Raw genomic sequence first — 23,527 nt, 5'->3', positions numbered from 1 at the left:
GAGTTTAAGTATGAGTGGGAGGCACAGCCAGCCATCCATTCTCTTCTGCTTATCCTTTTCAGGGTCGCGGGATGAGTGGGAGATGTCTACCTTTAATTAAAGTTACAGAAAACAGGATTTTTGTTTCACTTCACTGCAATAGAAAAACATGTGAGGTGTGATTCAGAGGTCAGCGACAAGCTGTGTTTATTCTCAGTTGTGGCGACCTTCAGACCAATCTCTGAGATTTGTTCTAATTCAATTTTATTTATATAGCCCCAGTTCACAACAGTCGCCTCAAGGCCCTACAATATTAGAGAGAAACACTGACAATCACACAACCCCCAATGAGCAACACAAATCCTGTGATGATCACCAGGTTACTAGTGTAGGTCAACCATGTGCTCACCATCAGATGTGCAGCTAGTAGTTATATTTATATACACCATTCCTGTACATAATCCTGTAATGCTTCTCTGCCTGTAGCTGATGGTCAGAGTTTCCCGTACTCTCTGACTGAGGGCAGAACAAATGTCTGACTGGCTGATGTTCAGGCCTCTTTCAGCCTGTGATGAAGGGTCAGAGGGCTCTGCTCAGTCACGAGTTATTTTAGGAGGATACTCTCACTGAAGCGTCACCAGTGGACCGTGGTGATGGTGAGATGGACGCTATTTAAACGGCTCAGAGGTGCTCATCCCCAGTCGGCCACAGAAGCAAGCCTGGATTCAAGGTAAGGACCCCCTTCCTTTTGTACTGAAGCTCACTTTTAGGAGTTGAGTCGTTTTCTCGCAGGTACTTTACTTATTTAAATTTTTACTGTTTTAACTACATTTACCCTGACATGTTTGTTTTACACGGCAATGAACAGCTGAAGGCATTTCTGTGTGAAATGTGGGATTCACCTCGACAATAACATTTGACAGTAAAGGAGGAGGCAGCGCAGCTTTTATCTGTCTGATGTGTCAGTGAAGCTTCTGTTCCTGGAATATCACATACCAGTCCTGTGAGGTGATGGGCAGCCTCGGATATGAGTGGAAACTGGGATGTCAGACAGAAGGCCAGAGAGGGCAGCGCTGCTGTTTCTGAGCAAACGTTAGGATGGTTCTTAGAGTAAAATATGACAGGTGAAAAATACCAGAACTGAGAAGAAAGTCTTAGTAGCCCTGATGACTCTGTACATGCAGGGATTTAAAAACACACACACATAAAGAGAAATGCACAACAAGCCACACTAAAGTGGTTTTGTGTGTGTGTGTGTGTGTCTCCCAGCTGTGTTTTGTGTGTGTGTGTGTGTGTGTGTGTGTGTGTGTGTGTGTGTGTGTGTGTGTGTGTGTGTGTGTGTGTGTGTGTGTGTGTGTGTGTGTGTGTGTTTTGCTACAACAGAGCTCCTCTTGGCACAGCAAAGGTGTTTGGCACAACAGAACATGTAAACAATAGTTTTGGTTGCTCCAGACAAGAATGTTTAAAACAAACAAACAAACAAACAAACAACGCTTTAGACAGCACACAGTGATATATTTTTTTTTGTTTAAGTGAGGAAATTATTTTTAACCTTTTTATGTATTATTATTGTTTATATATTGACATTAAAATAATTATTTATATAATTATTGTTGACTTTTTAATAGACTATAATGCTATTTCAGTACCTAAGATACCTAGACCTAGACTTAGATGCTGATCTCTGAAGATAGACAAAGTATTGAGAATAAAAGAACATAAAAATTATAACATAATTTTGTGAAATAGGTTTTCTCTATTTGAAACATAACGGAGACAAATAACTTTGCAAGTTTTACCAAAGTCCTTCTAAAAGCAAGTCTTGCCACTTGGAGCAATCATGAAGCAATATTTACAGAGAAAACCCAACAGTCAAAATGACCCCCTAAGAGCAGCACTTGGCGACAGCGGGAAGGAAAAAACTCCCGTTTAACAGGAAGAAACCTCCAGCAGAAGCAGGCTCAGGGAGGGGCAGCCATCTGCCACGACTGGTTGGGGCTATATTTATACATGGAGCAATCTCAGATAGCAATCATCAAATCATTATCGGTGACATTTACATTTCAGCGATAAGCTGATTGCTCAATCAAACAACCGCAAATAAAATGTACAAAGTGCTTTGCCATAAATCAAGTGAGAACATCAGCAGTCATCCTCATGTTATAAAGAGATGATTGAGTATAATATAGAGTTGAATACCATTTGGTACCATTGCACTTTGGGAAATTTAATATAGGCATTACTTTATACATTTTTATTTATTCTTTAAGATGCCAAACTGGGGAGGAGGTGCCAAATGTGCAGCCTGTGAGAAGACAGTGTACCATGCAGAGGAGATCCAGTGTAATGGAAGGAGCTTCCATAAGACCTGCTTCATCTGCAGTAAGCAAACCTGCACTGCCCCAGCAGACTGTCATGGTGGATCGACAGTGTTGTTTCCCTCTCTTGTGTATCCCATTTGGGCTTATGACTATAAACCGATACAGCCACAAGTCCTTAATCAGATCTCACAGCTACATGAACATCTCATATAGGTTTACTGTCCCCGGCACAAAGCAGACACTCTCGTTAGCTGTTAGGAGCCCATGTGTCTGCTGGATTGTTCCAGTGGGAGCTGTGAGAGGCCTCTGTGATAAGCTCATCAATCTGCTGAGTGTTCATCTTTTCTTGAACTTTCACCTCATGTTCCTCTCTCTTTCTAAAAATAGAAACACAAGACATCAGAGTATGTGTAATGTTACTGTTGACTGATAAAACTAGCTAGGTGGGAGCTTTATTTAACGTCCATTATACCACCATGACATTCTACTGAAAACATGTCACCCAGCCTCGTGGTCAGTGTGGTATGGTGTTTGTGTTTCCTTCACACAAGTGAGCTGCAGAAAGGGGCTGGACAGCACAACAGTCGCAGCGCACGAGTCTGAGATTTACTGCAAGTCCTGTTATGGGAAGAAGTACGGGCCAAAAGGCTACGGGTATGGGCAAGGAGCTGGAGCTCTGAGCTCTGATCCTCCTGGACGGGATGCAGGCCCTCAGCCTCACGAGTGAGTGTTCATTACAGATAAAGACAAAGACAGAGATGGGCCTTTCATCAAAGGCTCATTTCATACAAACCTCACAACCTACGTCTAGTGATACAAACATCACTCAGTGTTTCTTTTCTAGCTCCAACCCACGACCAGCCTCATCAAATTCCATTGCCAACAAATTTTCTCAGAAGTTTGGAGGCTCAGATCGCTGCCCTCGCTGCTCCAAGGCAGTCTACGCAGCAGAGAAGGTGATGGGAGCAGGGAAGGTAAGGACCATCCTTCCATACTTCATTATGTGTAATATTATTTTTTTGTATGCATTTAAAGTACTGCTTAAATATAAAATTGATTGCTGTTGCCTGACAGACTGGCAGCAATTTGAATTCAGACCCCGTATCTCTAGATGGTCTCATCAAAGATAAAGTGTTTTATTGCTTAATACTGTTGTATTAATTCACTGAGTACACATACAATTACACTTAGGCAAGCAAGAAAATAGAAAAAAGCCCCCCAAAACAGTCAGGCTGCACGCTTTAGGCCAGATTACCATGAAATCAAAGTCTAATCTGTGTTATGCATCAGCTTCCTGTTATTTTCTAACCAGATTCCCGAATCACAAGACAACTTTTCAATATGATCCTGGAGCCTATCCCAGCTGTCATAGAGCGAGAGGAAGGGTGCACCCTGGACAAGCTGCCAGTGTATTGCAGGGCAGATGATCGTATTAACTATCAATCAGCCTGATTTGGTTAATTCCCCCACCTTCAAAAGCACCTAAGAAACACAGCGACTCTTCAGGGCTAGACTATTACTGTGTTTAAGAACATGGGTGTATTAAGAAGTATGTTTCCTATGTTACACCCATGATTCATTTTTTTAACGTATATAGTTTGTATGCATATGATTTGTGTTATAAGTCCAAATTAAGATGTTGATCCACCTCACTGACCTGTGACTCCATTTATGCAGGGTTACATTATGTAGTGCACTTTGTAGCCCTTTGTTAATAATAATCATAACTGTGTGTGTCTTTAGCCCTGGCATAAAACCTGCTTCCGCTGCGCCCTGTGTGGTAAAAGCCTGGAGTCGACCACAGTGACAGATAAGGACGGAGAGCTGTACTGTAAAGGTACACACACACACACACACACACACACTAAAGCTAAATGTTGATTATTAACTCAGTTAATTCTCATTTTCTCTGCAGTTTGCTACGCCAAAAACTTCGGTCCTAAAGGATTTGGACTGGGGAACGCTGCCATGCTGGAAGAACCGCAGTAAAAACACATCTGATTTTAATGAACCTCCTGCTCATCACGTCTTTACCTTCACGCTGACTTATGTTGTAATACATAATAGACTCTTCATCGGCATTCGTACAGTTATGTTGAAAGCTGGCTACAGTGTTCTCGTGATGACTCTGTGCAGAATAAAATTATTTTGTTACATTAAAATGGATTCTAATGCAGTTTATTTAGACAGAGTCCACACAACACATAGAAAAGTTGAACTGCTTTGTTTGTGTTACACATGTTTGATGAACTGCAAAAGAACTCGCCCACCCCTGCCTAAATGTATATCCTCCACTGTTATTGTAAGCACTTCTCTTGTTGAAGTGAATTACTGGTAAAATCTTATTTGCATTCAGAATTCTGTGCACCCACTAATTAGAAAAATCAAATGGGCAAGTGATTAACAAACGCAATGAGTTAATATTTCCGGAACAATTATGTGTGGGCAGCCACGCAGGGCGAGACTGGATGACTTGTCAAACTAATAGCGCATTATTGAATTAGCAGAGCTGACAACACACAGAAAAAACATTCAGTGGCTCCAAATCATGGCTCTGTTCATTACATTAATATAATTAACTGTAACCTGCAGTAAATTCAGATTTTGTGGAGACTGCTGAGGATGTTCATTCAGACTTAAAATACATGCAAGCATTAACAAATCTATAAAATCTGATTAGTAGCATTTAATTTTTTATTCTTCATAAACTACTTTAACAGCATGGGAGTCATCAGAATCTCAAACACCTCACCTAGGAGGGGTGAGGGGTCCTAGGCAGATGTCAGAGTAGCAGCTCTACTCTCAGCCCATCCTGAAGGACCAAACTCCCCACCTTGTCTCTAAAGGGGGAAGCTCGCTGTCCACGTTCTCATTCTTTCGGTAAATACCCACAGCTCATGGCTGTAGGTGAGGTTAGATCAACAGCTTTGCTTTTCCGCTCAGCAGAATGGGACAGCACCCACATTGCTGCCAGTGTACTGGATGTTTTTCACAGAGCTGCAGTCTTCCTCTAACCCTTCCTTCCATCGCTTACAAAACATGTCAGCTGGTAATTAAGCACTAGAAAGAATCAAAAGTACCGTAAGTGTCATAAAAAAAAAAAAAACAATTCAGCTTTGCATCTCAACTTCACATTAAATGTTTCAATACTTTCTGAAAATAGCTGAGTAAAATGTATCTAGTATCCACTTTAAATACTTACTATTTCAGCTGCAGTATGAAACATGTTTGCCATAATCTGTGGTTCAAAAATACCTTCCTGCACTGGTGGTCTTATGGTAAAGCCCAAACTGTGAGGTAACAACTTCCTCAAAAAGCTTGTGAAGTCACGCTATTCATACTATGCTTCCGTCCCCCTCCTGAAAATGGTTTGTTGCAGATAAAACATTTCAGGAGCAGGTGGGTGCTTAAAGTCAGATCTGTGTGCCTGAGGAAACCATATTAAAATCATCCTGTCTCAATTAAATTACACTCAGCAAAAAATTTAAAAAAAAAAGCTTTTAGTGCAGTGTGAGCACAAATCTTGTAGCGCAGAAAAAAGAAACCTAATATAAAACTTTAGACAATTCTGGCTTAAATTTCACATTCTTAAATATTTTTCTCACAAACCCTCGGTAGCATTCACTTGCCTTTTTTGTAAACATCTGCTATACTTAGGACCCCCGAATCGACTCAGAACTAGTTAAAAAGACACAACACTGTTTTATTGAAGTTTTATAGTGGTCATTTGTATTAAACACATGCAACTTTTACAAAAGTCATAAAACCAACTGTTCACACATACAAAGATACTTCTTTTTTTCAGAACAGATAAAAAATAGCTTTAATGTGTTCATAAAAACAGCACAAAACTTCAATCACAATTTAGGCCTCTAAAGGTTCTGTTTTCTTTTTACTTCCTCTGGTCAAATATAAGGCAGCAGCAGCAGTCTGTACAAACAGCAACTCAATCAAATATCTACACGTTACTTTGCATTTTCCCAACTCTGAGTGTTGAAATCTCTTCCCACAAGCAGCCACATTAAAAAAAAACAAAAAAAAACCCCCAAAATAAATAAATACAGTCTGTGCTTTTGGTCCAGAACAACTACAAGAGTCTGACCCTTGACCCTGAGCATGGGGAAGGGAGGAGGTCAGACCATGTCGGTGTGTCCGAACACATGCTGCTGGCCGGGTGGAAACTGCTGCGTCCAGTCGATGATGGTGGGTTTGAAGAATCCACAACAGCGCAGCTGGAAGAATGACACCAGGTTCCGCACCACGCCCAAACTGTAACACACAATCAGAGAAGACGGAGTCAGCATTTTGATTTTGTTACAGTGGATGGGTCATAAATCAGGGTCAGTACACAAAGAGTCACTGCACGTGATTTGACAGTTAAGCATAAAGAGCCCACGCTCACGAATTTATATACTTGTTTACCAGCAGAAAAATGTGCCAACATTGTAATTTGGACACAATCTGGATGCTACTGACAATAAAGCATAAACAATTTGTGAATATCAAGTAATATGGTAAAGGTAAGCAGCACTACATGCAACTCACTTGTATGGATTCTGTCTAAGAGAGACAGACTGTCGGAATTTCAGATGTTGATGTGTTAGACTTGTTCGCTCTGCTGTGGTCAGTCCCAGGAATGCAATCTACTCCGACATGCACACAAAGGGGAAAAAAAACTAAAAAAAAAAGGCACTCACAACAAGATATACTGTGTGTTAAATGAAAAACAAAAGAAAACAGGTTATGAAAACCAGAGGTACTGGACCAACAGGTCTGGCTTCTCTCACCGCTCCCGGTGAACCCTGATCAAATTCAACCGCTTTTGTACAACTTCTCATGGCTAAATCCGACTGTTTCCATAATCTAAAGCGATAAACTTAAAAAGAACTTGAATTTTCCTGGTTTTGATTAATTTATGGTGAATTCTGCTGACTAACACTTTATTTTAAAAACTATAAGGAAAATACAGTGTGTATATAGCTATAATGTAGTGTCTATGTAGTTATAATGCAGTGTGTATATAGTTTTAAGTCAGAGACAGAGAACATGCTTTATAGAATATATGCAGCCCTAGAGACCCAAACTGCAAACAGTGAGTCACCTGGTAGAGCTGCAGCAGCAGGATCAAACTCGACCAACAAGTATGATAAGTAACCAGCAGGAAGATGCAGAGCAGCCAGGGAGAGCAGCCTACCAGGGCAGAGACAGCCCCCCACAGGCCCTGCTCCTCATAACGCAGCACGCAGTGAGCGGACCAGTCTGAAAGAAAAACACAGACATGTTCATCCAGCGTGAAAGTAAAGGTGTGTCAGAAGCTGGGGTTACACTATCTGTCACAGAACTCACACACGAGGCAACCGTAGAACATCCAGGCTCCCATCAGCACAAGAGAGAACAGGAAGAGGATGAAGTAGTGATGGTTCCTCGCACCTGGGGGACAAAAAAATAAATCAGATCATGATCAACTCAAAAGCTGCACATCTAAATTAATAAAGGTGCTCATACTTTTTAAGTAGGAGCACATCAAAAAGTCAAGTCACCTCCTTGGACACTTACAGAAAAGTATTATATCCTCAAAATGATATGATCAACTGGAGGTCACTTATTGTATAATTGTAGATTTTAAAAAAATGTTCTAATTTCATGAATATTCTGGTAAACATTAGAACAATCTTTACATGAACTTCCATGAAAAAATAACCTCACCCTAAAAAAGATATTTGGGATATTTGACGGTTCTACCTGGTGTTACATCATTTTAAAGTTACAAACGCTCGTGTTTTACCGATGCAGCTGTTGGTCCAGATGGAGTGGTGGTCCTGCTTTGCAACACAGGCATCACAGCTGAAGCAGTGATTGGCTCTCATTGGCTTCTTGATCTGTAAAACCGTGTTATAAAATAGTATCAGCTGTCACTGTATTTATGGTGCAGTGCTGTGTTTTGTTTTTTTTTTAAAAAAAGGAAAAGTTTGCAGGTCTGTGGTCTCACCATACAAGAGGTGCACAATATTCTGGGGTCCAGACAGCCGGCTTCAGCTAACACCAACACATTCTGACACCACAGAAACAAAACTTAACTCAGCTCTTTCTAACACTTTTACATGGAGAGAGTCTTATTTGGCTTCTAGACTCTGAGACCTTCTCACCATTTTCTTCTCCTCTTCAGTGGCTTTGATGAAGCCAGGGTCTGTCCTGCAGGTGCGGAGGTAGTAGTACAGGAGAGCAGTGGCATTCAGAGTGAACAGTACCTGCACTGTGGCACTAGGCTGATGTGGAGTTGCAAGTTAAGAACGACTGTTGAGTTTTTCATCAGATTATGAAGCATTTCCTCTAAATGACGGAAACGTAGCTGAAAACAGTCAATATCCTGTTTCTGTTTGCTGCTGATAAAACTATCCATCTCTGTTACAACAGGAAAAAATACCCTCAGAGAATCTTATGGTGTAAAAATATTATCTGCATTCATGATCCTTGCTTATGCTTTCATCTGATATTCCATATGATATAAAGGTGGAACACGGATATGCTTTTTTCCAATTTAAAACTGTGCATATAAGAAAAACACTTAGTTCCTGAACAATGGCAGCACATACTGAACTAAAGAAACAATCGTCCTTGCAAAGGCACGGCATTCTGGGCTGTTTACTCCATCAGTGAGTGTAGAAATTAGTCTCTGATTCTCACTGAACACTCCTGATAGACTGACCTCATACTGACTGTTGAAAATGAGGGATTTGTTGCACCCTACAGTGCAACAAACCCTGACTTTTAGGGTGTGGGTTTGTTTCATGAAAGGATATCTGGCAGGAACCAGAGGCACCAGGTGACAAGCATCCAGAAGATTGAAGCCATGAGACTTGAAGCTTGTAGGTTGGACTGAAAGTCTGAGACTGGGAAATTCCTGTTTCACACAAACAGTTCTTATTAAATTGCTAACACACAGGTTTGCATAAGAGTAGAGTACATTCTTGGCTCAGTGAAAATGTGGCCTCACCTTGTGGCCAGGTTAACCACACCTATCACACAGGCCAACAGGACCCCTTTGAGTAACCAGGATTCTGAGTTCATATCAATTATTCCACCAACACTTCCAAACAAGGCAGTGCAGAGCAAAAACTGCAGGAACACCTGGAAAATACAAAGAGGATTACATCAGAAGAAGAGCCCAATTTCTAGCAATCATTGTAGATTTTTAATCATGTGTGACCGGGAGTTTGAAATGTGTCATTTAAGACAAACATACCCTGTATCTGTTCACGACCCGCAGGCAGCGAGAGTTGGAGCGAAGCCTCTCCTGTTTGACGTGGTTCAGCATGTGGATGAGCAACGGGCTGTGCACTTGGTGGGCCAAATCAATGGGTGTGTGACCCTGAAGACGAACCATTAAGAACACCATGAAGATATGAATCATTATAGGTGCAGTTTAAAAGTGGGTATAATTGTGATTCTTTAAATTCACTGTTCACTTTGAGTATATGAACTCGACTGTCAAATGCAGAGCAAAGACTCTTATTCATAAATCACGCTGAGCCCCTGCTTCACCGCATCTGCTAAACTCAGATTTAAAGTCAAAGACAGACTTTTCCCTTTCAGCAGATCAATGAAGAAACAACTTGATTATTGTCAAACTACGGACACACACGCAAAGCTGTTTAGAGACGTGCAATGAGCAAAACTATTGGCTTCATGGACCTGTTAAAAATTACTCTGCCATCATAAAATAGGTCACTTTGAAGTTACTGTTCCTGATGCCTTTGCATGTGATTAGACAGGTCAGCAGGTGACCTATAATGCAGGAGGTCCGAGTTTTCTTACTAAAATAGAAAAATGTCTGAATAAGGATTTTATAAGAAAATAATGTGTGCACACCTGTCCTGGTTAAAATCCAGAGTGTGTATTTCTGTGTATGAACTCATGTTACAATCCCCTTTATTTTATTTTGTGTCCTTGCTTTCATTCCCCATTACACAAAACTGACTTCAAGGAACGACGGGTGGCTGTATACACACACGCACATCGACACTGCAACTGTTGATGTTTTCTCTGTACTTGCCGTTAAACCGTTACATGAAATACGTGGGACATGAGTGATTCAGTGAGATTTATTTTGCTCATGTCACTGCTGTTCCAAGAAATATCCAAGAAATATTTTTTTTTTTTTTGTGACCCCAGCAATGCAGACCCCCGAGAGCCGTGCAAAGGCAACAATTAACATTAATGTCCTATATTAGTATGTTGTATTGTTCTGCATGTTTATTCATTATTTCATATGCAAGCATTTACAGTGGAATCATGATGAAAGTAACTATATAACTGTTACTAGGTCTGATCAAGTAAGACGCCCACCGTGACTATTATTTAATAGCGATCAGAGGGCTCATACAGGAATTAGACAGACACATTCAGATGATGTTAGGTTTTTTTTTATGTATTTCAACATTTTGCACTTGAGTGTGTATGAGTGAAGCTCACGTTAATGTTTTCTGCTTCCACACTGGCCCCAGCCTCCAGCAGGATGTGGGCAGCATCTACATTTCCTGCCAGCACGGCGCAGTGCAGCGGAGTGTTCCTGTTCACTTTATCAACAGCACCCACAGAGGCGTTATTTTTGATTAGAAAGTTTGTGGGCTCAGGCCTGTGGCAGAAGGACGACACATTATTCTTTTCATAGCACATTTCGATACTAATGTCAGCAATCAGTTTATGTTACATACTAAACAGACTCAACTTACCTCAAACTATGATTAAAAAGTCTTATGCTTAGGATCAGTTGTGATACATATTTTTATATCTGAAGATTTATTTTAATAAAATCACCAAAAACACCAACAAATGCACCGATAAAACAGTGTAAATACCTTCATGACAAGTCAATATGAAATCAGACATTTTTCAGGAAAAGTGCTCATTTATGGAGGTGCTTACCCAATAATCTTCTGTGCTGCTAACATCAGTGGTGTCTGTCCATTGCAGTCAGGCCCATCAACTTCCTGGAGACAAAAAAGAAATTGAGAAACAAAACCACAACCTGCACCAAATGAGGAGCAAATGCAATGAGGGAAAAAAGTGTGCAGCAGAGAGAAAGAGTGAAGTATACAGCGAAGTGCATGTCTGACCTGTCCCTTAGCTATAAGATAAGCCGCTATTGCCATGTGCTGGAAGAGGATGGCGAGGTGAATAGCGCGGTAGCCCTCTCCATCTGCGACAGAGGGGTCTGCTCCATATCTCATTAGCTGGATTACCATGGGGAGGTGGCCCTGCCTGATCATTGAAACAAACACATGCAGGTTTATGGTAGCAATTATGGACAAGTCATGAAATACACAGCAAATTAGTTGTGAAACAGCTATGTGGTCCAAGTAATGCAGGTAAACTTTGACCAGAGGTGGCTGGTAAACCAAGACTCAAGTAAAAATACTGCATATGCAAAACAAAACAGAGCAGCCCAACCTAACCTTAGCCGGCACCGTCATATAGTCACCTTATGGCCCAATGAAGTGGAGTAGAGTTGAGGTCTCCCCCGAGCTGGTCTACTATTGCCCCTTTGGAAATAAAATACCTGTGAGAAAACAGAAGAGGAGAGATGCTGAATGAGCCAGTATCTGAACAAAGATCACACTTCAAAACATTTCAGTTGGTGAATGTTTGTGAACGACAAGGACTTCTGCAATAATTACACATAAAATGCAATCTCATCATCTGTCGCAGTTACAAAAACCACAATCTCGCTATTACACAAACAGCTACACTTTCAATTTCTTCATTAAACACAGCGAGAAATTTATTGCAGTACAGGAAAAAAATAAACGTGGTAAAGCCTTCACCAAAACCAGCTTGGAGTCAGGTGTTCCAATTATTGACTGGAAAGGTGGTTTTAAAGCAGTGACCCAGAACATTAGAAAGGTGCAAAGCGTTAGAAAAGGCTGCAAAAATATGGCTGTTCATCGATCCATGTTAAGACAAACTGTCAAAGAAATACAAATTTAATTTAATTCAGGACTGTTGTTACTCTAAGCATGGGCACCCTGCAAAGATCACACCAAGGGCACAACATCCAATGTTTGCTAATGTGTCCACTGTGAGAAAAACACTTTAAATGTTATCAGTGGACAGACACTGTCATTGGTAGACAGAGATCACATCTTAAGTGCTTACTTGACCAGCTCCAAGCGGTTGTTGATAGCAGCCCAGTGCAGCAGAGTGACGTTCTCTTTGTCTGGCTGCCTGACATCATATCCGGCTTCCACCAGCTCCTTACAGCGCTCCAGGACTCCAAACCTGTGGGAAGCACACGAAGAAAAACAAGCGTTACAATCTCAGCAATCATACCAAAGTTATAAAGTGCACGGTGCTCCAGAATCAAATCATATCTGCAAAGTGGGACTAAACTATTGGTAAACTGAGGGGATGCAACAAATTTATACACAAAGTTGGTGAACTGGAAGCAAAATGTGACCTGTATGCTGAAAAGGAAAAGCAAGTTCCTATGAAGAGACTGTTAGAATGTGGCAAACAAAAACACAAGTATGCAGATAGTTTCCACTATAGATGACATGGTGAGATGAGCAGACGGATAGAAGCAGCTCGAGATTTTGTTCTAATGTTCCTCTGCTTAAACAAGGTGAGCAACCTCTGCTTTAATACACCTCTACTCACTGATTAATTAGCTGCAAGAATCTCAGAAAAACACAATGTGTATTTGAATTAGCAAGCGTCACAGAAAACATCCTGTGAAAAACTAGAGGTAAGTACAGCCTGTGATTCAGTAGTTTGTAGAACCACCTTTAACTTTAATCGTTTTCTGTATGGCTTTATCAGTCTCTCACATCATTGTGAAAGAATTCTGGCGCTTTACAACACTGGCTGCACTCGCCTTCTTTACAGCATTGCTTCAGTTCATTGAGGTTTGCAGGCATTCGTTTATACGCAGCTCTCACCACAGCACTGAGATCTGGACTCTGACTGGGCAATTGCAAATGAAGAAAATGAGCCTGGCTGCTACTTGCTGCTTTCATAGAAATTAAGAGAGTAATGGGGGTACTTATTTTTTCACAGGATGGCACAGAATCCTGTAAAACATTTTTATTTATTTTTTTTTTTTATAAACATGGCTATATCCCAGTCAGTTTTTTAATTACAGAACTGTAAAATAATAAAGACACAAATATTAGAAATCCACCACTTACTGTGTTGCCTTCACTATGTCCCAACTGCTGCTGTCATCCATGTGTGACCGTTTCTTTGGCTGCTCCCTGATGTCAGTCGGATCGGCATTTTTGCTGAACTGTCCGTAAAAATCCGGCATGAACGGATTCGCCATCCCTCCAAATCCTGCTGCTCTTGGCCCGTGACTGTGAGAATGGCCTGGATGCCCATGGCGACAGCTGTCATGCATGTGGCTGTGATCCTGCATCACGCACACAAAGAAACACTTATTTAGTCCAAAGTGGTCTACAGGGAACCTTTAAACTGTCAGAGAACATGAGATCAAAAGATCGAATCCAAATAAAGCCCAGCCAAAGCCCTTTGTTGACATCTCTCTAATTTATACAATGTGAATTAACCTTTAAACTCATTTTAGCACACGAAACTGACGTATGGAAGGTGTCACCAAACTTGTCCCCTTATCAGCTGGTCACATAAGTCCTGTCAAGAGGGAGATTATTTCCAAGGTGAACAACTTAACCAACAGCACAATCTGACTCACTGTGTACAAACTGTGGGGCTTCGTACTATAGCGATTCTATATCATGAGATTAAATCAATTTGTCAAATGTAGCAACCCAAGGTTATTTATGAATCACTGCATCTGTAATAGCTGTAAAAAGATTAATTTAGACAGGCTGGAGAAAACAAGCAAACTCAAGCAAGCTTCAGGACAATATTAGTTTATCTGTGATTCTTGAGAAAAAAAACAAACAAACAATAAATGGTTATTAAAAAAGTGACTTTCAGAAATAAAAACCTTGGTAGGCCATGTGTTTAAGTTCCCTATAGCATGGGCAATGAGACAAGCCCAGGCATGTCAGCCTCCAGTGACGATTCAGTACCTAAAAAGGGAGCTACTTTAACAACCTCCAACTAAGCAAATCTGCAAGAAAGCTGTTTCTGTTAAAGGTATCACAAACAAACTTGAAGCAAAAACACCATCGAGTATAACCACGCTACAAAGGAGGAGATGCTAGCAGCTGGTGGATGTGTAACCAAGATGCAAGCAAAAAAACTCCATGAGCATCGATGGCGCACTCACTAGTTGAGCTGCATATGAGAGGAAGGGCTCATGGTGGATGGAAATTACTGATGGAGTTTTAAGCAACTGCATAAAAAGCTCTACCCAAAATACCAAATCCCAGATAGAAAAAAATGTTCCAGTTTTATTATGCAATGAAAAAGGAGGAGGTCCGCACACCAAAAAGCTCCTTGAGAATTTTTAATCCATCAGTATATAAAAGAAGTAACGTTTCGGGCTGGAATGCCCTTCTTCAGACTTCACCCTATGAAGTCTGAAGAAGGGCATTCCAGCCCGAAACGTTACTATATATAGCTGCAAAGGGGGCACTGACTATGGATTTAGATGACTAAAAGCTCCAGTAGATGTATTGGTGGCCCAATAATTTTGTCCATATAATGCATATAACAAAATATACATCAGAAGTGAGCAGAAAATGACAGTGATGGTCTGGGGAGGCACATCCATTGAGGCACGCACAGACCTCTACAGGTTAGGCAACGGCACCCTGACTGCCATTAGGTATCAGGATGAAATCCTTGGACCCACTGTCAAAGCCTATGCTGGTGCAGTGGGTCCTGGGTTCCTCCCTACTGGTGCACGACCTCATGTGGTGAGAGTAGGCAGGCAGTTCCCGGAGGATGAAGGAAGTGATGCCACTGACTGGCCCCCACGCTGATTTTCGGGGAGTCTTTGCTTTCATCCCTCTGTAGGTTGATAATTTTCATTTCCATCAAATGATGTGGCATCATTTCATTCCTAACACATTACCCGGCCCATATCAGTATAGTTATCCAGCATGACTTTTACCCCAGTGAGGTCTGATGTGTTTTTTGAAGTGTTCCTTTAATTTTTTTTTTTTTTTTTTTTTGAACAGTGTATACTGCTGGAAATTTAGTATCATTTTCCCTTTACAATATAAATCTACCTAATAATCATACGGGCACCAGTAATAGTAATAAAAATCGGCATCATTTAGAGAAGGTTTAGACAAGACCTCTGAGGAGATTGCACTGCCACGGATGTGTGGGTAAATCTTACATCCTGTGGTTAATCACACCTTTAATACTGCAGCACCAGGCAGCTGTTTTTCATCTTCTGGGATAGGCGGATGTGCTGGATGCGTTTGGCTGCCAGTCTAGATTAGAATAGATGTTTAATACTGATGGTCACACTGTGAATACAACAGACTGCTGCAGTGATCTAGACAGATGGTTAATTTATCGTCAACATATGGTAAAAGCTGCACGCTGTCTGGCTGTTATGAGTTAATACATGTGGATTTAGCTGAACACATGCAGCTCGGACAACGACTGGGACTTGTGTGTTGAAAGAGGATTACAGCTTCATGGTATGGGAAAGGTACGGGGGAGGAAAAAGTCTGTTAATCAGTTAATCATGATGTAAACCAGACAAACAAGAAAGCACTTCCGTAGCGTCACCATCAGCGGTTTCACACCAAAGAAATTAGCTACATTTGTAGTAGCTAGGTAGCACGATATAAATTCAGGTAACCTGCAGGTTAACTACGCCTACTGAAACTAAAGACGGCAAGCGCTGATTTGGCTCTAAGTCAAATCAGGCAGCTGAGGTTATTCCACGTTACACCACCTCAACACTAGCTACGACTAGACTGCAAGCTAGCTAGCTGACAGATAGCAAAGATAAAAGCAGTAAAAATAGCAAGCACGTCGGCCATGTCTCAACATTATAAATCAGAAACCACACAAAATGAGACAAAGAAGCAGCTAATATATATATTATATATACATAAACCGACTTACACTTGCGTCTTCATTCCAGTCCATCTTGTAGTGGAGAAGCGAAGGAAAAGTTCCTGATAGGCAGAGGCTGACTTCCTGCGCTTGTTTTTCAGATTAAAAGGCTTAAAAATATGTCTTAGACAGCAGTGATTCCCAAATTTGGGCCTGGGCCCCCCGGTGAGCCACAAAGTTTCTGCACATGGACCGCAGTAATGACATAAATTCAGATTAAAATTACTCTCAAGTATGTAGATTTACATATTTATATAACTGTATTATTTATATAAAACGTACATTAGAAACTGGTAATAGGAGGTGGTTATTGTGATATTACTCATTACTCTGATCTAAATTTACTGCTCATGTATTAAACTGACTTTGGGAATGGCTAGGCTATTATACAGTATGGTATAAAGACACGTTGTTCTCACTCCCTTCTCTTGTTCTGCATTGGAGGCCTGTCAAAAAGAAGGTCTTTGAAATCAGACACAGACAAGAGGCAGCTGGCACTACCAGGCCTGGGCTTTATTGTGTTTACATCTTGTGTCTTCCTAAAATCATTTGAGTAAAAAAGATTTTAGGAAGACACAACATGTAATCACAAAAGTGACATAAGCCTTGAAACAGGGTTTAAAGAAGAAAATCAGTTAAAACAATGGCCTAAGTCATTTTTTTAACGAAAGTTTTATTTTTGCCTAAATCATCTAGTTTTCTATGCTTCGTTCAGTTTTTGTCTTTTCTGAAAAACATGGGGGGAAAAAAAGGAAGACTTAGGCCATTATTTTAACAAAGTGACAAACGACCTTTCCCTCGCTTTTATACTTTATTTTATTTTGAAGGCCAAAGAGTTAAGGAGGAAATGGTTTTTGACGGTTTGTGCTCTGTAATTTTCCTGCCACTTCCTTCTTCCTGGAGATGCTTTTGATTGGGCTGTTGTTTTCCTCCCACCTTCAGGCCTCCACTGCTGCTTCTGTCTGCTTCACTCAGCGGTGAAAATAAATATTTAAAGTCTCTGAGTATATCATTGATGAATACATGAATATTCATTAATAAAAACAAGGATTCAAATCCTTTTCTGAGACGTGTTGGATTTTAAACCATCCTAAAATAGACGTGACAGTTTTTATTGGCTTGTTAGTTTTCAAAATAAAATTTCACTGAGACAAAGTGCTTTGGTGTTGTAAGTGGATATTCTTTTAAATTCAACGTGTCGCAAATCTTCACACATGATAATAGTACAATCTTATACATCTTATACCTGTTGAGATCTGCAATACATATATCAGCAATACCCATTGATAGATGGATCTTGCTGATCTTCCTCAGATAATTCTGATGACAAATCTTCCTTCCAAGTCTGGAGTCTATCACAGGCTCCTTCAGAAACCTGAGACACCACTGACTTATAAAACTCAGATATTATGCCTTTCTTCTGACCATCCTTTGTCAACATTCTTTGCAAAGTGGACTGAGCAGGTTTTGTCAGCACGTTGTTTAGACTCATCTATTTATTTAGTTAATTTTGCTATTTCTACTGTAGAAATTTTTAAGACAGCCTTTTGAGCAGCTGAAACTCACAGCAATGAACATCAGCGATTGTGATCATAAAGATATTTGAAGTAACCTGGCATACAAATAAACAAATGAAGGTGCAGGCATCTTAAAAATGGATAACACAGTCCTGTTCCTCATTTAGTGCTATAGTAAGCAGGTCTTCTCCTCAACCTTTCACCTGCTGGTCAATATATAACCACGTGTGCAGTGAAATCCCACATGGCTTTAAATGGATTTCTGGTGACAAATTAACCACTGGAGCCAAACTCTTATTCTGTGAGAATTTGTGAGAAATTTCTTTTTGACACTAAGTCAAATTAAAGTGACTCAGATGAAATCAGCCACTTATACTGGAGATGCCCCCCCCCCAGTAAGTGCCCTGGAACTAAATATGGACTGAATGCAGCTGAAGTGGCCGTCACCATGGAGCTGTAAAGCACAGAGGCTCTGACCTGTGGATGAACTCAAAGACAAACATGCGGTTGATAGCATCAGCATCGTCTGCTTTACTAAATACAGCTGGACATTTGCACTACATGCTTTCCCCACTTGATCTATTGCCGTATTAACTCAGAGTCTGTTTTGTTTTGCTGCTTTGTCCAGAGGTTTTCAGAGAGCTCCAGTAAGGCTTTTTAAAATCCTCAGTGGGTCTGTAAAACCCTCTTTCCTCCTCATACAAAATGAATACATGTACTGTAAGATCAGGTAAAAGCTGGCTCAATGTGAGGAGGCAGAGCTCTGGTGAAAATCATATGTTAACCTTAAGATTTTAATCCAGGAAGGCAGCCGTGTTTATCATTAAAACGCCTCCTGCAAAGTGCAGCTTTCAGTCACCATGTTGAATAGAATGAGGGCTTTCAGTATCCCTTAAGGGGAATCCATGTAAAATGAGTTCAAGACAAAAACTGTGTGAGGCTCAGGTGAGCGTTCAGATTTCAAACACTGTAATGAAATAAATGGAAATATGAAAGCGAAACGTAAGCCCTTTTTCCTGTTCAGTCTACAGACTGATAACAGACTGAAGAGGATACCATCTCTTGCACTTCCTGGTGAGAAACAGTAGATGGCCACAGCATTCAATTTATGATCAGGCTCGGTTCATCTGTTGTGTTTCCACTTGTCTCTGATTATTTTATTTTTCTGCCTCTAAACAGACACAGTGGTGGGAAAGTTAATTCTGGTTATTATCCTGGGCTGTAACAGTAAATAATGTCTGAATAATCCCTCACAGTGAAAATCAAATCTGCTTTTGTTTTCCATTGTTACAGAATGATTGATTTTTTTTTTTTAATTTAGTTTTGAAGCCTTGAAAAAAAATAACGTTACTAACAGAAAAAGCAATACCCGAGAAAATACTACAGTAAACTTTGTTTTAATGAAGTTGTCCTTGTCTAAAACATTCAAAAGGATAAAACATTCAAGTTTGACTGTGCCTGCTATCCTTTTGCAAGGGCAATATAAAACAGAAATTAACTCTTTGTGTGTGCTTAGAAGAACAGTGAATGCGAAAAAAAAAATCCATTAAACCAACATGGGACCTGTGTATTATTACCCATGTTGGTGACTGACCTGCCCATTCTTTATTGGAGGGTTTTCTGAACATGAAAACTCTTCTTTTCAGGAAAACCTCATCCTACACCTCCACACCTAGAAGCTGGCAGGTGCAGTGCTGTGAAAAAGTTTTTGCCCACTTCCTGATGTCTTCAGATGTGGACTTGCTGGCGTGTTTTGGTTCATTGTCCTGCTGCATAACCCAAGTGTGCCTGAGCTTCTGGCCATGAACTGATGAATGGAAATTCTCCTTCAGGATTTTCTGTTTGAGAGCAGAATTCCTGGTTCCATCAATTATGACAAATTGTCCAGGTCCTGAAGCAGGACCACTGTGTTTGGCTGATGTTCTTTTCATGAAATGTTGTGTTAATTGTACATCAGATGTAACGGCACCCAAGCCTTCCAAAAAAATTCAACTTCTGTCTCGTCAGTCCTTAAAATAGTTTCCCAAAAGTCTTGGGCGTTATCAAGATTTTTTTTTTGGCAAACGTGAGATGAGCCTTTGTGTTCTTATTGGTCAGCAGTGGTTTTTCTCCTTGGAACTCTCCCTTGGATGCCATGTGTTGCTGTTTGAGATCTTTAATTCTTCATTCTGTCAGTCAGGTTCTGTTAAAGTGATTACTTGATCCAAGTCTGACAGTAATCAGGCCTTTTTAAAAAAAAAGTGGTTAATCACAGTTAATTTGTGATTTAACAAAGGGGGGCGACTAGGTTTTCATATAGGGTTGGTTTGGATAGCATTTTTTTCCCCTTAATGAATGAAGTCATTGTTTAAAAAATGCATTTTGTTTTTACTCGGATTTGTCTAATATTAAAATTAGTTTGATGGTCTGAAACATGTGTGACAAATATTGTCACTTTCCTAAAATAATGTGATTAGTCTTTTTTTTTTTTTTTTGCCTGAATCATCATATTTTCAATATTTGGTTCAGTTTTTTGTAATAATGGCTTAGGCCATTATTTGTAGAGGATGAGCAAAAAACTAAAATCAGGAAGGAGGCAAATACTTTTTCATAGCACTGTATGTGTCTACATGTTAATGCTGTTTATAATTTTTTTTGACTAACTTCAAATTAATTAAGGCTAATTATCTATTTTCCCTGTATTTTCTGATCCATCACAGTGGCAGACATTCAAGAAAGAGTCTCACCTGTGAAGAGCTGTACAGCACCAGGCCCTGATATGATTCACACCTACTGGCTAAAGAAGCTAACTGCACTCCACGACCGCCTGGCAGCACAAGTGAACCAGCTGCTAGAGGCTAAGACACACCTGGAACGGCTGACTGAAGGTCCTGATCCCCAAGAACCCCCACAAGGGACCAGTCCCATCCAACTCTCGGCCAATAACCTGCCTCAGTACAACATGGAAACTCCTGTCAGGCATCATAGCAACTAAGGTGAGCAGGCACATGGCACAAGACAAGAAAACTCCTTACCATGCATGGAGGTTTTTACCCCAAAACAAGCACCCTGAGACTGTACACTAAGCAGAAGGAAGGAATTATTTTTCTTGCAGCTGAAACACAATAATTTCCCTTGTGGGATCAATAAAGTATCTATCTATCTATCTATCTCCCACTAACAGGTGCCACGATGAAGAGATAATCAGTCATTCATTGCACCAGTCAGTGGTCATAATGTTATACCTGATTGCTGCATGTGACTGTATAGAAAGATATATGACTGTAGTAGAGAATAAGTAGAAATCAGGAAAGAACTGCTGTGGTCTTCATCTCTGATGTAAACCCATATTGTTCAACTCAGTGGTGGGTGATGATCTATCACTTGTTGTGCAGCAATTATGGATATGAAAACGGTTTGATTTTGACTCATAATGGGAGAGTTTGTGTGTCAGGAACTGTTTCTGCAGTAGCAGAAATTGTGGTTATGTATTTGATGACATGTTTAATGAAGACTTCATTTGGGACAGGGTTTTACTTCACGTTAAATATGTCAAAGATACGTTTACTGACAGTTATATTTTGTTCAGTTTTGAGTGTTGAGGGAAAATTAGATCATCAGAGTTAAAGAGTTGTTTGAGTTGCGTACAAACCAGGGTTATTATAGTTAACGAAAACGAACGAAATAACGAAAACTGAAATTGAAAAAACATTGTCGTTAACTGAAATAAATAAAAACTATAACTAAAAGGAAAAAACGATAACTAATTAAAACTGAATTGTGAGTTTACAAAACTAACTAAAACTAACTGAAATTATCGATAAACTGACTTTCATTTACTTGTTTTGTTTGGGGTTTTTTTTTAAGCCTTGTGGATTGATATGAAATCATTGTTTCCGCTCTCCGAGTTTAAGCTGGGAGCGCCACAGGACAACTGTGTGAGTGCGCATGTGCGTGCGCTCACCGCGCTGGTCCGCAAAGTAATGGCTGCGGTCTGCAGAGAAAGCGGCAGAGTCCCGTATGGAGGTTCTTTGAGTACAAACACCTGCACACGACCACAAGGTAATTAACACACACAATCCAGCTACACAAGCATAAATGCGGACATGAGGTCGGACACTTCCGTAGGTTATATACAAAGACCCTGCAGGTTTAATTAGCAGCATCTAACCAAGCTAGCTCCAAAACAGAAGCAGCTTCAGGTGGTGAGAACATCAGGATGCAGCTGGATTTGACCTTTGACTCCTTCAAAGAGTTTGTTTTTGTTTAACACCACATGTAGGCGTTATTAATCTGCTGCACTGATGCTGAAGTTTATTGTGAAGTTTATTGTAGAATTTATTGAGTTTGGGAGTTCATGTTTTTCTTTGTTTCTCCTTGCTGATGTTCATGTGTGTCCTTAATATTACACACATTTAGCATGTCTTGTGAACAGTTGGTTGACTATATTTCTTTAAACTGTATCTTTTGTCAAGTTTTCATTACACAATAGTCACTTTTGCGCCTTGAATCTTGCACCTGATCAGGTATGAAAATACTAAAACTAATACTGAAACTAACTGAAACTAAGCATGGAACCAAAAATAAAAACTAATAAAAACGAGCAAAACCACTCTGAAAACTAATTAAAACTAACTGAATTAGAGAAAAAAAAAGTAAAACTAACTAAAACTAAACTATAATGTAAAATCCAAAACTATTATAACCCTGGTACAAACAATGCACACCAACTGACTAACAACAGCTGTCATAAGCATCCTGAGAGCTGCTTTGTTAAAGGAACTTTTCCCAAAGCCTCTTTCCTGTCTCATCAGTCTCTCACAAACATATAACACACAACCGGTGGTCCAACAACTGGGAAACTTTGTGAAATTTATTTTTTTAAAAACAAAAAAAAAAACACATTCAGTGATTTGCAAATCACTCGAAGCCCCGTGTTTAATTAGAAATAGTACAAGAAGAGCATATCAAATGTTCAGAAACTGGATCATGATTAATGTGTTTATTTTGTTGCATTACCTCATCTGAAAGTCTTTGGGACATCAGTGTAGTTTTGAAATCTTTATATTTTACCAGTCGAGCTTGAGAGTGACTTTCCAAGGAGTTCAGGGCCTCCTTTGTCATATTTTCCAAACATTTGTGTTGGCTGATGACGCTGGATTGCAAACAGGCCAGCTTAGCACCCAAAGGGCAGTTTTCATTTTGAGATCGTCTTGCTGAAATATGCAAGCCCTTCCTCGAAAAACAGCTCAGCCTCTAGCTCTCTGACATGAGACGAAAAGTAAACTGAACAATGCTCAGTAAAGCAAAGGGCAACGGGAGAGCTGGTGATAAATCTCTGTGACGCTGATGCTTTGAATGAGTTCAGCAAGACTCAAACCTGAGACAAACATTTGAAGGCTTTGTGAGTTTTCTAGAAATATTACGATTACCTGAGAACACATTTAATCCCCCGCAGCACACCTCAGCGCAGTCGCACTGAGAATGAATAAGTGAGTAATATGCTGAGAACCCCGCTGTGCTCACGGTGAGAGCTGCTCTCCAGAGATACTTGCAGATATGGAAGTGAGGAGACCCCGACTGGTGGAAGTTAATTATGGTAATAAAGTGAGCGGTGGCATGTGGGACTGAACAGTGCGTCTCAGTCTGTTGTGATTGTCGTACTCTCTGCTGGCTGTTTCACCAAACAAAAGAAGAAGTGCTTTAATGTAAACGCTTTATCTTGAC

At 40.2% G+C, this 23,527-nt stretch overlaps 2 protein-coding genes across 3 annotated transcripts; one reads left to right on the top strand and one right to left on the bottom strand.

Moving 5' to 3' along the window:
- Nucleotides 1-641: 641 nt before the first annotated feature.
- csrp3 (cysteine and glycine-rich protein 3 (cardiac LIM protein)) lies at nucleotides 642-4,374 on the top strand. The gene is made up of 6 exons (XM_030725477.1): nucleotides 642-709; nucleotides 2,250-2,361; nucleotides 2,852-3,023; nucleotides 3,145-3,274; nucleotides 4,044-4,137; nucleotides 4,216-4,374. The coding sequence occupies exons 2-6, from the start codon at nucleotides 2,250-2,252 to the stop codon at nucleotides 4,287-4,289; spliced, it is 582 nt and encodes a 193-aa protein (XP_030581337.1). The 5' UTR covers nucleotides 642-709; the 3' UTR covers nucleotides 4,290-4,374.
- Nucleotides 4,375-6,012: 1,638 nt separating this feature from the next.
- On the bottom strand, nucleotides 6,013-16,383 carry zdhhc13 (zDHHC palmitoyltransferase 13). 2 transcript variants are annotated; one of them, XM_030721995.1, is made up of 17 exons: nucleotides 16,314-16,383; nucleotides 13,487-13,707; nucleotides 12,456-12,578; nucleotides 11,782-11,859; nucleotides 11,417-11,561; nucleotides 11,226-11,290; nucleotides 10,773-10,935; nucleotides 9,544-9,669; nucleotides 9,295-9,428; nucleotides 9,101-9,201; nucleotides 8,447-8,571; nucleotides 8,290-8,352; nucleotides 8,086-8,179; nucleotides 7,647-7,730; nucleotides 7,402-7,559; nucleotides 6,846-6,943; nucleotides 6,013-6,569 (listed from the first exon to the last, which is right to left on the bottom strand). In XM_030721995.1, exons 1-17 carry the CDS (start codon nucleotides 16,335-16,337, stop codon nucleotides 6,434-6,436), a joined length of 1,938 nt encoding a protein of 645 aa, XP_030577855.1. In that variant the 5' UTR covers nucleotides 16,338-16,383; the 3' UTR covers nucleotides 6,013-6,433. The 2 variants fall into 2 exon arrangements, with proteins under 2 accessions (XP_030577855.1, XP_030577860.1); XM_030722000.1 differs by lacking the exon at nucleotides 16,314-16,383 and adding an exon at nucleotides 15,590-15,839.
- Between the last annotated feature and the right edge of the window lie 7,144 nt (nucleotides 16,384-23,527).

Source organism: Archocentrus centrarchus, chromosome 3 (genome assembly GCF_007364275.1).
Source record: "Archocentrus centrarchus isolate MPI-CPG fArcCen1 chromosome 3, fArcCen1, whole genome shotgun sequence".
Classification (NCBI taxonomy): Eukaryota; Metazoa; Chordata; class Actinopteri; order Cichliformes; family Cichlidae; genus Archocentrus; species Archocentrus centrarchus.
Note: the sequence above shows the minus strand (reverse complement) of the source record. Positions and strands in the feature narration are given on the sequence as shown.

Coding starts and splice junctions, on each gene's coding strand:
- csrp3 (XM_030725477.1), top strand. CDS start 2,250: ATGCCAAACTGGGGAGGAGGTGCCAAATGTGCAGCCTGTGAGAAGACA. Junction 2,362..2,851: donor TAAGACCTGCTTCATCTGCA/GTAAGCAAACCT, acceptor CCTTCACACAAG/TGAGCTGCAGAAAGGGGCTG. Junction 3,024..3,144: donor GCAGGCCCTCAGCCTCACGA/GTGAGTGTTCAT, acceptor TTTCTTTTCTAG/CTCCAACCCACGACCAGCCT.
- zdhhc13 (XM_030721995.1), bottom strand. CDS start 16,337: ATGGACTGGAATGAAGACGCAAGT. Junction 11,291..11,416: donor ATCTTATAGCTAAGGGACAG/GTCAGACATGCA, acceptor TTTTGTCTCCAG/GAAGTTGATGGGCCTGACTG. Junction 8,572..9,100: donor GTGCCTCTGGTTCCTGCCAG/ATATCCTTTCAT, acceptor TTGCAACTCCAC/ATCAGCCTAGTGCCACAGTG.